General features: G+C 34.8%; 1 protein-coding gene across 1 annotated transcript in view; it reads right to left on the minus strand.

The window, feature by feature from the left end:
- Sbf2 (SET binding factor 2) overlaps nucleotides 1-15,537 on the minus strand; it is a 353,787-nt gene that overhangs the window by 128,859 nt on the left and 209,391 nt on the right. Inside the window, exon 17 of the mRNA XM_015477617.2 lies at nucleotides 6,808-6,876. Coding sequence (XP_015333103.2) covers nucleotides 6,808-6,876 — 69 coding nt within the window. The remainder of the gene's footprint in view (nucleotides 1-6,807; nucleotides 6,877-15,537) is intronic.

The following is a 15,537-nucleotide window of genomic DNA, read 5'->3' on the forward strand; positions in this document are numbered from 1 at the left end:
GGGGGGGGGGGCGGCTCTGCCTCTCAGCAGGCCGCTGCTCCTGTTGTGCCGGTGGGTCGCAGGCCCGCCTACCTTGCAGGTGTGGTTGGCAGCTCTGCCCCTCCGCGGGCCACTGGGCCTTTTCTGTCGGTGGTCACAGTTCCGCCTACCTGTCAGGCGCGGGGGGTGGGGGGCGGCTCTGCCCCTCAGCAGGCTGCTGGGCCTGTTCTGTGGGTGGTCACAGTTCCGTCTACCTTGCCGGTGCGGGGGGAGGGGGAGTTTAAACTCTTAAAGCTATTAATAAGGTACCACTGCCAAAGAAGCCTTCATAAGAGTTAAGTTAGCATGAATTACACATAAGTTACTAAAACTGAAGAAAAGTGAAAAGGAATTGTTAACTTTCAATCTAGGGGGGAAAAAAAACCCCTAAATCTGTGGATGGTTATTGTACTACAGATTCCTAAGGAGCTAAGATAGGTGATGTTACAAATGGAAACTCTTGGAAACTTTTATACTAAGTAGAGTTCTAAAAGATAAGTATCACTTTTTGTTTGGACCAATGAAATATACTACTTTTACAAGAACAGTAAGTATGTATACACCAGAACTGCAAAAAGAAAAAATATATACAATCATTAAAAACAATTGAGTAGGGATGGGAATGTAATTCAGTGGTAGAGTGCTTGTCTAGCATGTACTAGACCTGGGTTCGATCTCTAGCACTGCAAAACACAAAACAATAAAAACAAGTCTATGTATTATTGTGGAAGTATATCCAGTATGTACTCCTAACTGAATAAAAAAACAAGGTGAGGGGCTGCGGTTGTGACTCAGTGGTACAGCGCTAGCCTAACACATGCAAGGCACTGGGTTTGATCTTCAGCATCACGTAAAAAAGTAAATAAAGGTATTGTGTCCTACTACAACTAAAATACACACACACACACACACACATTAAAAAAAAACAAAGTGAAAAAATAGTGTCAATGGTTTAATCCTTTCCTTAAAAAAAAGAACAGTTTTTATCTGGATATGCAATAACTTATAACTCCTTCCATTCCCCAAAGGAAACTGACTATTTAGAGGAGATGGGTTAGTGCTAGGAAAGGGAGCTTTTGCTTTGCATTTTGTATTTTTCTATACTACCTGAATTTCCTAACCATGTATATTTAAGAAAATCCATCTGGTTTGTGGCACTCTGGCTATTTTGAAAACTTACAAGCCAATAACCTGGAAAATCTTGAAGATACTGATAAATTCCTAAACACATATGACCTACCCAAATTAAATCATGAGAATATAGAAAACCCAAACATACCAATATCAAGCAATAATAAAATAATATGAAGCAGTAATAAAATGCCTTCCCACAAAGAAAAGCCCAGGACCAGATGGATTCTTGGCTGAGTTATACCAGAACTTTAAATAACTAACACCAACTCTTCTCAAATTATCCCATGAAACAGAAAGGTAAGGAACAGTCAAATTCATTCAATATCAGTATAACTCTGATAACAAAACCAGATAAAGACATGCCAAGGAAAGAAAACTGCAGACCAATGTCCTTGTTGAGCATAGCTAAAAAAATTCTTAATAAAATAGTAGCAAACAGCATTTAAAAACACATTAAGAAGAATGTACACCATAACCAAATTGGATTCATTCTAGGGATACAAGGTTGGTTCCATATATGTAAATCAATAGATGTAATTCATCACAAGGACAAAAATAAAGGACAAAAATCACATGATCATCTCAACAGATGCAGAAAAAGCCTTTGACAAAATTCAGCACCCAGTCATGTTAAAAACACTGGAGAAACTACAGATAGAAGAAACTTACCTCAATACCATAAAGGCTATAGATGACAAACTCAAAGCCATATACTGAATGGAGAAAAACTGAAAGCATTTCCTCTCAACTAGTTTGATTTTTTAAAAAAATAATTTGCTGTAATTAAAAAAGAGTATCAAGTTTTCTGGTAGAATTTTTTGGATCTTCTAGATATAGAATTATATCATAAGCAAATAGTGATAGTTTGAGTTCTTCTTAACCTATTTGTATCCCTTTAGTTTCTTCGTTTTGTCTAATTGCCCTGATTAGAGTTTTAAGGATGATGTTGAATAGAAGTGGTGAAAGAGGGCATCCCTGTCTTGTTCCAGTTTTTAGTGGGATTGCTTTCAATTTTTCTCCATTTAGAATGATGCTGGCCTTGGGTTTAACATATATAGCTGTTACAATGTTGTGGTATGTTCCTAGTTTTTCTAGTGTTTTGAACACGAAGGTCTGCTGTTTTTTGTCAAATGCTTTTTCTTCATCTATTGAGATGATCATATGATTCTTGTTTTTAAGACTATTACTATGATGAATTACATTTATTGATTTCTGTATGTTGAACCAACCCCCTGCAGCCCTGGGATGAATCCCACTTGATCGTGTTGCAGTATGTTTTAAATATGTTTTTGTATGCGATTTGCCAGAATTTTATTGAGAATTTTTGCATCTATGTTCATCAGGGATATCGGTCTGAAGTTTTCTTTCTTTGATGTGTCTTTGTCTGGTTTTAGTCTAAAAGTGATATTAGCCTCATAGAATGAGTTTGGAAGGGTTTCCTCCTTTTCTATTTCATGGAATACTTTGAGGAGTATTGGTGTTAATTCTTTTTTGAAAGTCTTGTAGAACTCGGCTGAGAATCCATCTGACCCTGGGCTTTTCTTGGTTGGTAGGCTTTTGATGGCATTTTCTATTTCATTACTTGAAATTGATTTGTTCAAATCATGTGTGACCTCCTCATTCAGTTTGGGTAGGTCATATGTCTCTAGAAATTTGTTGATGTCTTTGATATTTTCTGTTTCTTAGAGTATAAATTTTCAAAATAGTTTCTAATTATCTTCTGTATTTCAGACATGTCTGTTGTGATATTTCCTTCTTCATCTTATAGCAGGATACAAAATCAATACCCATAAATCAAACATTCCTATATATCAGTGGTGAATTCACTGAAAGAGAAATTAGGAAAACTACTCCATTCACAATAGCTGCAAATAAATAAATAAATAAAAATACCTGGGAATCAATCAAACAAAAGAGGTGAAAGACCTCTATAATGAAAACCACAGAACACTAAAGAAAGAAATTGAAGAAAACCTCAGAAGATGAAACCATCTCCCATGCTCTTGGATAGGCAGAATTAATACTGTCAAAATGGCCATACTACCAAAAGCATTATACAGATTTAATGCAATTCCTATTAAAATCCCAATGACATTCTTCATAGAAATAGAAAAAAGCAATCATGAAATTTATTTGAAACAATAAGAGATCCAGAATAGCTAAAGCAATCATTAGCAAGAAAAGTGAAGCAATAGGCAACACAATACCAGACCTTAACCTATACTACAGAGCTATAATAACAAAAACAGCATGATATTGGTATCAAAATAGACTTGTAGACGAATTATACAGAATAGAGAACACATGAGACAAATCCACATAAATACAGTTATCTCATAATAGACAAGGGTGCCAAAAACATTCACTGGAGAAAAGATAGCCTATTCAACAAATGGTGCTGGCACAACTGGAAATCCATATGTAGCAAACCTCTATCTCTCAACCGCACAAAAATCAACTCAAAGTGGATCAAAGACTTAGGCACTAGAACAGAGATCCTGCATCTAATATGAGAAAAAATAGGCTCAAATCTTTACCACGTCAGCCTAGGATCCAACTTCTTTAATAAGACTCTTAAAACTCAAGAAGTAAAATCAAGAATCAATAAATGGAATGGATTCAAATTAAAAAGCTTCTCAGCAAAGGAAACAATTAATAATGTGAGGAGAGAGCCTGCAGATTGGGAGAAAATCTTTACATGCACCTCTGATAAAGCATTTATCTCTAGGATATACAAAGAACTCAAAAAAAACTTAACACCAACCCCCCCGCCCCACACACAAATAACCCAATCAATAAACAGGCTAAGGAACTAAACAGACACTTCACAAAGAACAAGTACAAGTGATCAACAAATATATGAGTAAGTGTTCAACATCTCTAGCAATTAGAGAAATGCAAATCAAAACTACTCTTAAGATTTCATCTCATTCCTATCAGAATGGCAATCATCAAGAATACAGGCAACAATAAATGTCGGCGAGGATGTGGTGAAAAAGGTACACTCATACATTGCTGGTGGGACTGCAAATTGGTGCAGCCAATATGGAAAGCAGTATGGAGATTCCTCAGAAAACTGGGAATGGAACCACCATTTGACCCAACTATCCCATCCCTTGGTTTATACCCAAAGGACTTAAAATCAGCATATATAGTGATACAGCCACATCATTGTTCATAGCAGCTCAATTCACAATAGCTAGACTATGGAACCAACCTAGGTGTCCCTCAATAGATGAATGGATAAAGAAAATGTGGTATATATACTCAATGGAATATTACTCAGCTTTAAAAAAGAGTGAAATTATGGCATTTGCCAGTAAATGGTTGGAGTTACATGAAGATGCTAATTCAAAATAAGGCCGGGGGCATTAGGGAAGAATAGCATTACCTTAGATTAGGTAGAGGGAAGTGATGGGAGGGAAGGAGAGGGGATGTGGGGATAAAAATAGTAGAATGAAACAAACATTATTACTGTATGTATATACGTGACTACATGACCAATATGATTCTGCAAGATGTACACTCAAAAAAATAAAATTATATCCCATCTATGTATGATATATCCAATTGAATAAATGCATTCTACTGTCATGTATAACTAATTAAAACAAATAAAAAATTTAAAAAGAGTACAATACAAGTTCCTAAGGCCATGTTGATGTTTTATTTATGTTGCTGTCCATGATATTGCCCAGCATAGTAACTTTGTATATCCAGATGCTCAATAAACTTTTATTGCATTGAAAAAAAAAATGAGTATGTTACTAAAATATTTTAAAAGTAAGAAACAACTGAGACCATTCTCTGAAGTAATGCTGTGCAAGTCCCAAGAGTTTATACTGGCTAGACAGTTATGAGGATGGCTCATTTGCAATTTGTGGCCAGATTAATGCAATTTATATCTACTTCCTGAATTAAAAAATCCACTATGGGGCTGGGATTATGACTCAGCATTAGAGCGCTTGCCTAGCACATGCGAGGCCCTGGTTTGATCCTCAGCACCACATAAAAATAAATAAATAAATAAATAAATAAATAAATAAATAAATAAAGATATTGTGTCCAACTACAGTGAAAAAATAAATATAAAAAAATCCACATTGCACAAGAAATAATTTTCTGTAAGATATATATTTCGAAAATATTTAAAAATCAGTGTGATCTGCCTTCCCTAACTCTTCTGAACCAATTATCAATGCACTCTTTGTTCCAAAGCCATCCCTCTTTTCTATTCTTTCTGATCTTAAAACTGGGCCTTATAAACATTTCCTTTGTCACTGGGCATGATATTAAGCTTTGTCAGTAAAAAGCGTACAGGGACACTGCAGTAGAAACTGGCTTCTCTTCCTGGTTCTGGTGTGCTTTTTCCTTTTTATTCCTGTGGCATCACCTATTAGTTGTATGTGGGACACCTACAGGTGTTTGCTACTGAAGAAGTTTTAGTACTATCCCAACTGGTGGCATTCTATTTAATTTCACTAGTACCCTAGTAGGTGGTTTCCCAGTATGTCTTGTGGCAGGCAGTTTTCTGCTTGCCAGTCTTGCTCTGTGGTACCTCAGTGAATGTCTAAGCCATCATTGTCCACAGTAATACCTTTCCAAAAAGATCTGTGAATCAGCTCAGAGGTGAGGAGGCACTTTCCAAGTTTATTTCTCTCTTAGGTACTCTTCTGGAGCTCTAGAGATAGTAGCTGCTCCCCAAATTCTATTCCTATATTCTTTAGATTCTCTTTATCTTTTAGTAATTAATCATTACTACTTAATAGCTCCTTATATTAAAAGCTATCTGCTTGAATTACTGATAAATTTCTGGCTGTCCATTGGGCCTTGACTGATTTACCTGAAAACCAAACCAAAAAACTAAGACAAAAACAATCATATCTGTAAACCCACCTCTAGAACATAGCACGGTATTATTAAGTTTGATAATACTGAAAAACAGCATGGCATTTGGCCAAAGTTGTTAACTTACTGCCTTATAAAGCTGACTCTGCATATGGATCAACAGTGAGTCACTCTGTTGTCACAGATTTAATATCTCCTATTACACATTTCAGAAGGATGTATTAAATGCATGGTTCAGAATGTGGTTATTTAGTTCTTTATAGGATGTAACAATAAAGAGAACTTGCTGGGTTTGTTTGCTGTAAGAGCTAATATATTTGTGTTAAAGTTATAATGACAGAATTTTAAAAATCACTTTGGACAGTCCAGAAAATTCTCAGAAGGTTGACAGAAATTGCCAACTACATTAAACTCTAATTATGTCATTCATTCATTCATTTAATAACTATTTACTGTGTAGCATTAGGATATAGTGGCAAAGACAAGAGACAATATCCTAGTCTCATGGAATTTACTTTCTGCGGTCAAGGGAAAAACTTGTAAACAAATAAATATATAATACAATTTCAGGTGTTATAAGGAAAAAGAAAACAGGGTAAAATGGGTGCAGGTGTTGCATTAGGAGATGATTTAGTGTTCCATGTAACTTTTCCTATACATAGCATGCAATAAATGTTATAATAAATATAACCATGGTTATGTCTTAGGTATACTAAGAGGACAGGATTTATTTAGTTCCATGAGGAATCAAACTGGATACACTCATACAAATCATAACAAGTTTATATATAGACCAATGAGACTTACCCTATAGAAAGCACTGGTCAAAGGGAGTAATGCTGCTGCAATGTTATATTCTTCTAAACTTGAACAATCCTTAAAAAGAAACAAAGACAAATAAAAATTATGGGATATTCACCAGAAATCACAAATATATGGAAACCAAAATAGGGGGATATACTATTTAACGTTCTGTGAGGTTTTTACTTTTATTCCAAATTGTCACTAAGGCATAGTAGCTAAGTTGGAGGAGGGGTAGGATACTCTCCCTGAAGTATATTCTTTTAGAAAAATGTAGTAGAAATACATTTGAGGAGGACATCATTTTTATATACTATTGCTACCTTCATTTATTATAATGACAGTTAAAGTTTGTATAATTTATACACAAAAAATTTAGAGGGTTTTTTAAATAGCAGATTTACCTACTGCATTTCATTGAGTCTAAGATTTTTCATCTCAGATTTTATCATCTCTGAGATTGGAATGCATTTATAACAGACTCAAAGTATTTCTTCTTCTTAGTGTTATATAAAAAGGGTATCTTGTTATTATTGATCAGGCAAGAAATATCACTGAATCTAAAACCCATTGGGTAAAATTTTGGGGAATGATATAGACAGAAAAATCTCAGTGGGAATGTAAAATGGTGCAGCTGCTGTGGAAGAAAGTACAGCAGGTCTTCAAAACAAATAAACAACAAAACTACAGAATGAGAAAACAGAATATATATAGACAAATGCAATAACTATATGCTCTAGCATATCTACTTCTGGGTATATACCCAAAAGAACTAAAAATAAGAACTGAATGCAAACAGGTGAGGGAGTGGACACTCCATATATGTGGTGTGTGCACATAACATTTGCACATAGTATGGAATATTACTCAGCCTTAAAAATTTGACACATGCTATGACACGGATGAACCTCAGGGCCATTATACCAGGTGAATATTTGTATAGTGATACTAATCAGTCCTTCCTGATTGGCAGTGAAACACAAAGTGAGCCATAAAGAGGCAGGACTTGGAACAGTACCTAAGCGTAGCAAAAGCTGAACTAACACCTACCAAGAGGGTTAGATATAACGATTAAACCTCCAACCTTAAACAATGTAGCTATTTTCATCAGAATGCAAATCCCTCATTCATCAGTTATTCATATTCGTGTGAACTACCTTTAAACTTTAAAGAGCTGGTACCTTAGATATCAATTATTCCAGTGCAATTTCTCCACTTTCCAAATGACAGAAATGAAGCTTAGAAGTCAGCCACAGAGCCACAGCTAGAATCTAGATTTATCCACTTATCAGTGTGATGCTTTTTCCTCTAGACATTGCTTTTTGTTCTTGGTTGTTTTCATCCTATTCTTGCAGTAGAGGATACGAGCTTTTTTTTTAATATTAATTTTTTAGTTGTAGTTGAACACAATATCTTTATTTTATTTATCTATATTTATGAGGTCTTGAGGATCGAATCCAGGGCCTCGCACATGTGAGTGCTCTACCGCTGAGCCACAACCCCAGCCCCGCCCCCCCCACAGGATACGAGTTTTTTTTTGGCTTCCAATAGTAAGTTTGGAGTGTGAAGGAGGGAAGGTGGGAGAGAAGACACCTGAACTGGAGAACAGTAGGAGGCTTAGAGCTGCATAAGTGCACTGATACTATCAGGGACAAGGGTTCTAGAATGCAGAAGAAAGAGTCAAAAGGCAAAGTGGAAACATATCACAGACAGCTTTGGCCTATTTCAAAATACTAATGGGGCTTGGCAGGGCCAGCAATGAGAACAGGGAGGGCGTAGTACATCCCTGAGGACAAAAGGAAGCTTTCTTTCATAAGTCATGGCCTAAAAGTGTCCATCTACCTTAAAGCAAGTCTTGCCTGGCATGAGTACATTTGGTACTAAGATCCGCTAAAAGAGTTCTCGATTGAATTTCATGCATTGTTAGTCTGAAAAAGTTTTAGAATGCATTGAATATTCAACTCCAATGAGTACTAAAATAAGAGAAATCTGTAATTAAAAAATCATTCTCATTTGGCTCATATTCTCTGACCAATTAAAAAAAAATAACTAAAAGAGAGGCTCAAATTTCCTATACTATACTAGATAGAATACTTCCAATTAATTCATTATATTGACTAATGTTTATTGTATAAATGAGTAAGTGAATGGATTAAGGTATATATGCAAAAGAGTAATGAGAAAAGGGAGCTGAAAATAGAAACTTTGGAAACATACATATTTACAAAGATGAAGTAATGGAAAATCAAGATGGGGAAAGAGAATTAGGAGACAGCAGTATCATAGATGTCAGGAGAAGAAAGACCAGTAGTTTTGAATGCTTCATAGGAAATTTGTTAAAGTTTGAGAAAAAGTCAAGATAAATATAAGAGGCCATTGGTGGCTTCTGACATGATTAGGGTACAGTTGAGTAGATTAAAAAAGAAAAAATGGTTAATCAGCCACTTGAAAAGTGGGCAGAACCGAATGAATGCTAAGATTTTATCCAATCCTTTGCAATCCTTTGATGCTTTGAGAATTAGAGGGGATCCCAAATATGCCAAGGGGAAAAATGCAGTAGAGGATATAAGCTTTTTTTTTTAATATTTATTTTTTAGTTGTAGTTGAACACAATATCTTTATTTTATTTATTTATATTTATGTGGTCTTGAGGATCGAACCCAGGGCCTCGCACATGTGAGTGCTCTACCTCTGAGCCATAACCCCAGCCCCCATGAACAAGAGAGATGAAAAAGAAAGTTCAGAATAAGGTCTTTGGGATATTACCTGGAAGTCAACATTGTGTTCATTTCTAAATCAGGGTTATGGCTTGGAAACATCTTATTTTCGTAAAAAGCAAATATGTAGAATTTGTATTGAATAGCAGGATCCTTGACAATATCAGCAAATATAACATGAGAGGAAAGAAGCTTATTATTTTTTTTTAATGTGGTCTCACAATGTTGCCGAGGCTAGTCTCAAACACATGGGCTCAAGTAATCCTCCTTCGTCAGCCTCTTGAGTGCTGGTACTAGAGGCATGCACTACCACATCTAGCTAAAACACACTTTGACTCTATTAATCAATGCCAACAACATCTTTTGGGGGGGGTGTTAAATAAAATTAAGATATAAATAATACATATAATTATGGTAGCACAGACCATGATTTTTCAGTATTTGGTAAGGAAATAGACTGAAGTTGGAATAATAAGTTAAATAATCTTTAAAAAAATTATGCATTATCTGCTGAGCTTGGTGACTCATGCCTGTAATTCCTGTAACTCAGAAGGCTGAAGCAGAAGGATTGCAGGTTCAAAGCCATCCTCAGCAACTTAGTAAGGCCCTAAGCAACTTAGTGAGACCTTGTTTCAAAATGAAAAATAATAAGGGCTGGGGATGTAGCTCAGTGGTAAAATGACCTTGGGTTCCATCCCCAGTAATAAAAAAGAAAAAAATAAAAAAGAAAAAGATTATATCACCACCAACAAAATAGAAATAGGTTTATAACTTCCATTTCCATTGAGGTAAAAAAAATGAAATGCTTTCTAGAAAAACAATGACAATCACAAGCACACACAATCCAAAGGCAAATAAGAAATAAGAGAAAAAGAAACCCATAGAAATAATTAGAAAAGAATAAATAAAAATAAAATAATAGCGCAAATGGATCCAGTGTTCTTTTTAAAACACAAAGACTGTCACTGAATCAAAAACAAGAATCCAAGGATATGTTGTTTTAAAAAAAAAGCAGAAAGCACTCCTAGAGATAAAAAGAAGCATTACATAATGGTAAATAGCTCAATTTACTAGAAAGATGTAACCATTTTAAACGTGTATAAACTTAATAAATTAGCCTCAAAATATATAAAGCAAAACTGAAAGAAAAATATATTCGTAATTGTGCAGAAAAATTTTAATATATCAGTTTTAGTAGCTGACAAGTCAAACAGGTAGAAAACTTTGGAATCTTACAAAAAATTTAAAGAACTATTTCAAAAGTTGGAGCTAATGGACATACACACACACACACACACACACACACAATGTATACAAAATCCTCTTTGATCTACTGTATTCTGCATGCCAATGCTACCAACTGGATGAATTTAGAAAAACTGAATTCATATTGTGCCATAAATAAGTATCAGTAAACTTCAAAAGATTAATATCATAGTTACAGTGATCAGACCACAGTGTAATTAGGTTAGAAATAAAAATGCATGTAAAGTACTTAAAATTATGCCTGGTACAGTGAACTCAATAAATGTTATTATCACTAAGGCAAGGAACAATTTAGGATCTCACACAATAATGTAATTATTTACTTACTTGTCTGTCTCCTTTTTAAACTCTTAAGTGATTTGACAACTTTTTTTTTTTTTTTTTTTTAAATGATATGGATCTCCTTAGGTTTCTCAGGCTGGCCTGAAACTGTTGGGCTCAAGTGATCTTCCTGTCTCAGTCTCCCAAGTAGCTGAAACTATAGATGCATGTCACCATGCCTGGCTCCACAGCATTTTTGCTGTAGCAAATAAGAAGCAGTATCAATATTTATGGCAAGCTGTTGAATAAGTCATGCCTTTTTAGAATGTCTCAAAGTCAAAAGATTAGTAGAAACTAATGATATTGTTGGGTCTTAGATATCCAGAATGAGTGTTGAGAGTAAATAGAAGGATCAACCTTTGAATAACAATTTTCATTCATTTACCAATATTTAATGAGTACCTACTATGTGCCAGGCATGTTGTAGTTAAAGAACTCAGGGAAGTATCCCAAGAGGGAAAACAGATGACAACTAAGAACACATTTTAAATGACTGAGACAGATTCATGGCTGAATGGGACTCACAATTTGAGGGACAACCATGACCTTCTTGATGTCTCTGTGGAAACTGTTGTTGAAATCTGATTAATGGGTGTATAGATTTTAAGTTGGATCAAGTTGTCTTTGGTTTTAAATTGAAAAATACTAGCTTCAGATACCTGAGTAATGTCTCTCTGGCACATGTGTTACAGACAGGACTGGAGGAGAAAAGAAATATCAATTAATAAAAGAACCTCCTTCAAGGAGAATGATAACATCATCTGAAATACAACTTTTTGGCTAGCAGGCCAAGGACCTGGGTTCAATCCCCAGCACCATGGGGACGGGGGAGATGATGTGAAGATAGTCATTATGTCAGTCATGTTTACAGTTTTTTTATTTTAAAATACTGTCAGGGCATGCAGAAAACACCATACCTTTTCCTACACTGATGGTTCTACAACATTTCCATAGATTTTAGAAAACAATCCCAGAACACAGCAAAAACTGTGGATATTCATTCCTCACCCCCTTAGGACACTGCTATGCACAAGAATGTCATCTGTGTCCTAGCACATCTGAATTTCCTTAACAGAAATGCCTTGCATGTTTCTGAAGACTGTCATGAGGCCCAAGGCAATAAAATTCAACAGACTTGAACTGTAATCTTCTCCCAAGGAAATGGTTGGGATGCCAAGATGCCTTTTGACTTTGATTTCACAGCAGGGCTTCATTTGTAATGATGCTGTCCAAACTTTAAATGACAACAGCTGTGATATGAAGCCCCACATACTCATTTATAAAAATCTCCCACAAATTAAAAAAATTAAACAATGGGAGATTTCAATCCATGACCAATTAGCAGGGACTAAGCAATCATAAAACATTTAGACTAGAAAGAGCTATTTATTATCTTACAAAATGTTTACACATTGTAGTGCATGTCTAAAACCTGTGCACCAGTCAAACACTGATTGCAAAATATAAATATGAAATTCTTTGCAAATCACGATAGAGACATTCTAAGCTAATTAGGTTGAAAGATGGAAAAATTTTAAAACAATAAGACTTTAACTATTGACAAAGCAATTGCATTCCAGAAGACTGCAGTTATCTGTTGGGGGATCTGTCCATAAGTATATTTCCTGAAGTCCCCTGTGCTTTGGCTACATAATAGCATTGTAGTTACAAACATACCAAGTAATTTATAAACTTGCAAGGACTTGTACACTTATACATGTTTCATTCTGAACTTTGCTGTGTAATTTACCTTTAATTTTCTTGCTAAAATCGAAGTGTGAGCCCTGTAATCTTACTTTCTCATTATCCTCAATTACTTCATACCTTTAACCTACATACTTTTGAAATGTTATAGCCAAGATTCCTATTTCATAGAACTTAGGAATTTCTAAAAAAGTTATATTTAAACATTAAAAAAAATGAGATAGAAAGGTACAACGTGTTACAGAACTGACTTTCCTTTAGAATTTAATTAGACAAAGCTCATACAAAAATGTTTTGAATTGTCTGAGACATTGAAAACATTTGTATTTTCTACTTATGAACAAAAATAAAAACCAAAAATACCTCTTCACTCTTCTGTTAAAAATCTCAGTCATGTTCTTACTGTTACAAGGATAATGACCAAACTCTTTTGCCAGGCTTGTAAACCTTTCATAGTGTTGACTGTGGTATGAACCCACCTCAACATCATGGGATCATATTCTTCCTGCTACAAGCTGCAGTTTAGTTAGCAGTTTTATTTATCATCTTCTATTCCACATTATACTTATTCCTATTACATTAGTAACCCTAAGAAGACTGTTCATGAATTGCTTTGTCATATACACTTTTCTTTTCCTTCCATGGTACTTCCATATGGTGTGGCCCCATATTTCTCTACTTTTTCCAAGTACAATGCTACATACACAATAGGCAAAAGAATTTTTATTACAGTTTTATCCTCAGAATATATTTTAACATTAAATAAAATTATATAATCATAGTGGATGTATTGCAATTTTGAACACTATAGGCACCATAACACTTGCTAAGATAGAAGGCGAATGCTGGCCTTGACAAATAATATCAAGATATGGTTTAAGTTCTTTGAATTGACTAAGTCTGTTTCAATTTTATTTGCATGGAAACTAGAGCACTATATCTGGTATATGGTAATCATAGCTAACATTTATTGAGTGCTTAGTAAATATCAGACATACTCTAAATATGAAGTTACGTAAATCATTTCATTTATATCTTTATAAACAACTCCCCTTCTCCTCCCCCTCCCCCTCCCTCTCCCCCTCCTCCTTCTTCTTCTGATGGATGCTTTACCACTGAGCTACATCCCCAGCCCCCTTTTTGAAGTTGTTCAGGGCCTTGCTAAGTTGTTGAGGCTGGCCTTAAACTTGCAATCCTCCTGTATCAGCCTCCCAAGTTGCTGAGATTATAGGCATGCACCACCATGCCTGCTCATTTTATCTTCATAAACTTCTGTAGGCTAGACACTATAATTATATCCATTTTGTTGATGAAGGGACTGAGCCTCTGAAGGTTAAATTATTTGCCTGAGATTATAGCCACAAATCGCAAAGTTAAAATTTCAAATTAAGTAGTCTTACTCTTCTATTTTTGCTTTAAACCTCTTTGTTCTCTTGCCTCTCAAATGTGTTAGGGTATTGAATTAATTCTAAAATGACATCTGTGGAAAGATATAATTCAGGCAAGATAGAAAATATTCCAATAATTTATGAATAATATGCTCAGGAGAGTTTAAATTTATACCACATCTATGAATGAACAAAATAGGGAGGGGAGAAACAAGGTATACAGAGACGGCTGATTTTTAAGAAAGGCGTTATCATAATTCAATGGTGTAAAGATAGTCTTTTCTATAGATGGTGCTGGAACAACAGGATATTCACATAGAAGAAAATAAAACTCAACCATTACCTCATACCATTTATAAAAATTAACTCAAACCGGAGACCTAAATGTAAGAGCTTATGTTATAAAACTTCAGAAGAAAATGGGAAAAATTTTGTGAGCCATGGGTAAGGCACAGATTTAAAGCCATAAAGAAAAAAGCAATAAATTGGACTTAATCAAATTTTAAACTGTGCTCTACAAAAGACACTGTTGACCTGTGGATGTGTTTCTGGGGTAGAGCACTTACCTAGCATATGCAAGGTCTTGGATTCAATTCTCAGTACAAATATACATATACATATACACCCCACACAAAGTTGAAAATCAAAGTACAAACCATATAGTAGGAGAAAATACTGGTAAAACTATCCAATAAGAACTTATATCCTTTCTTTCTCCATCTACATCAATGTCTACTGAGATCTTTGTCATGCTATATCAACTTTTTCTTGAATGTTTGATATAATTCACCAACATCATATTTATTATTTAAAATTCACTAGTCATAGTTTTATTTATTTGATCTGCTAAAATTATCTGGGGCAATAAATAAAACTATTTTCACTTCATAAGACATACAGAATAATTCATGAACTTGTTTCAAAATCCTTGTTATTGATTCAAAGTAACTGATTTTGATTACCAAAGGAAAACATTATCACTCATTCCTGGTAATATCTAGAATGTACTAAAAACACCCTGTTCAAACAGATTTTTTTAAAGATATGGAGTATGTTCTTAAATAGCATACAAACTATACTAATGGACGTATTTCTGGAAATTGTGCCACAAAATGCACTGTCCCTTTGGAACTTGAATTAACATTTCTATACGGTCCATGCAGACAAAGTACTATAGAGTCTATACATGTGTACTAATCACTGAAAGCACATCCTTCATGGTTACCTCCCAATATGTAGAGGACTGGGTTTCTCAATAGTTTTCTATCATATTTATAACTTCCTGAATATCAATAAAATTTTTATAGTCACCTGTTGAGAGCCACAGCCAAAGGGGCCCC

This window comes from Marmota marmota, unplaced genomic scaffold (assembly GCF_001458135.2).
Source record: "Marmota marmota marmota unplaced genomic scaffold, marMar, whole genome shotgun sequence".
Lineage (NCBI taxonomy): Eukaryota > Metazoa > Chordata > Mammalia > Rodentia > Sciuridae > Marmota > Marmota marmota.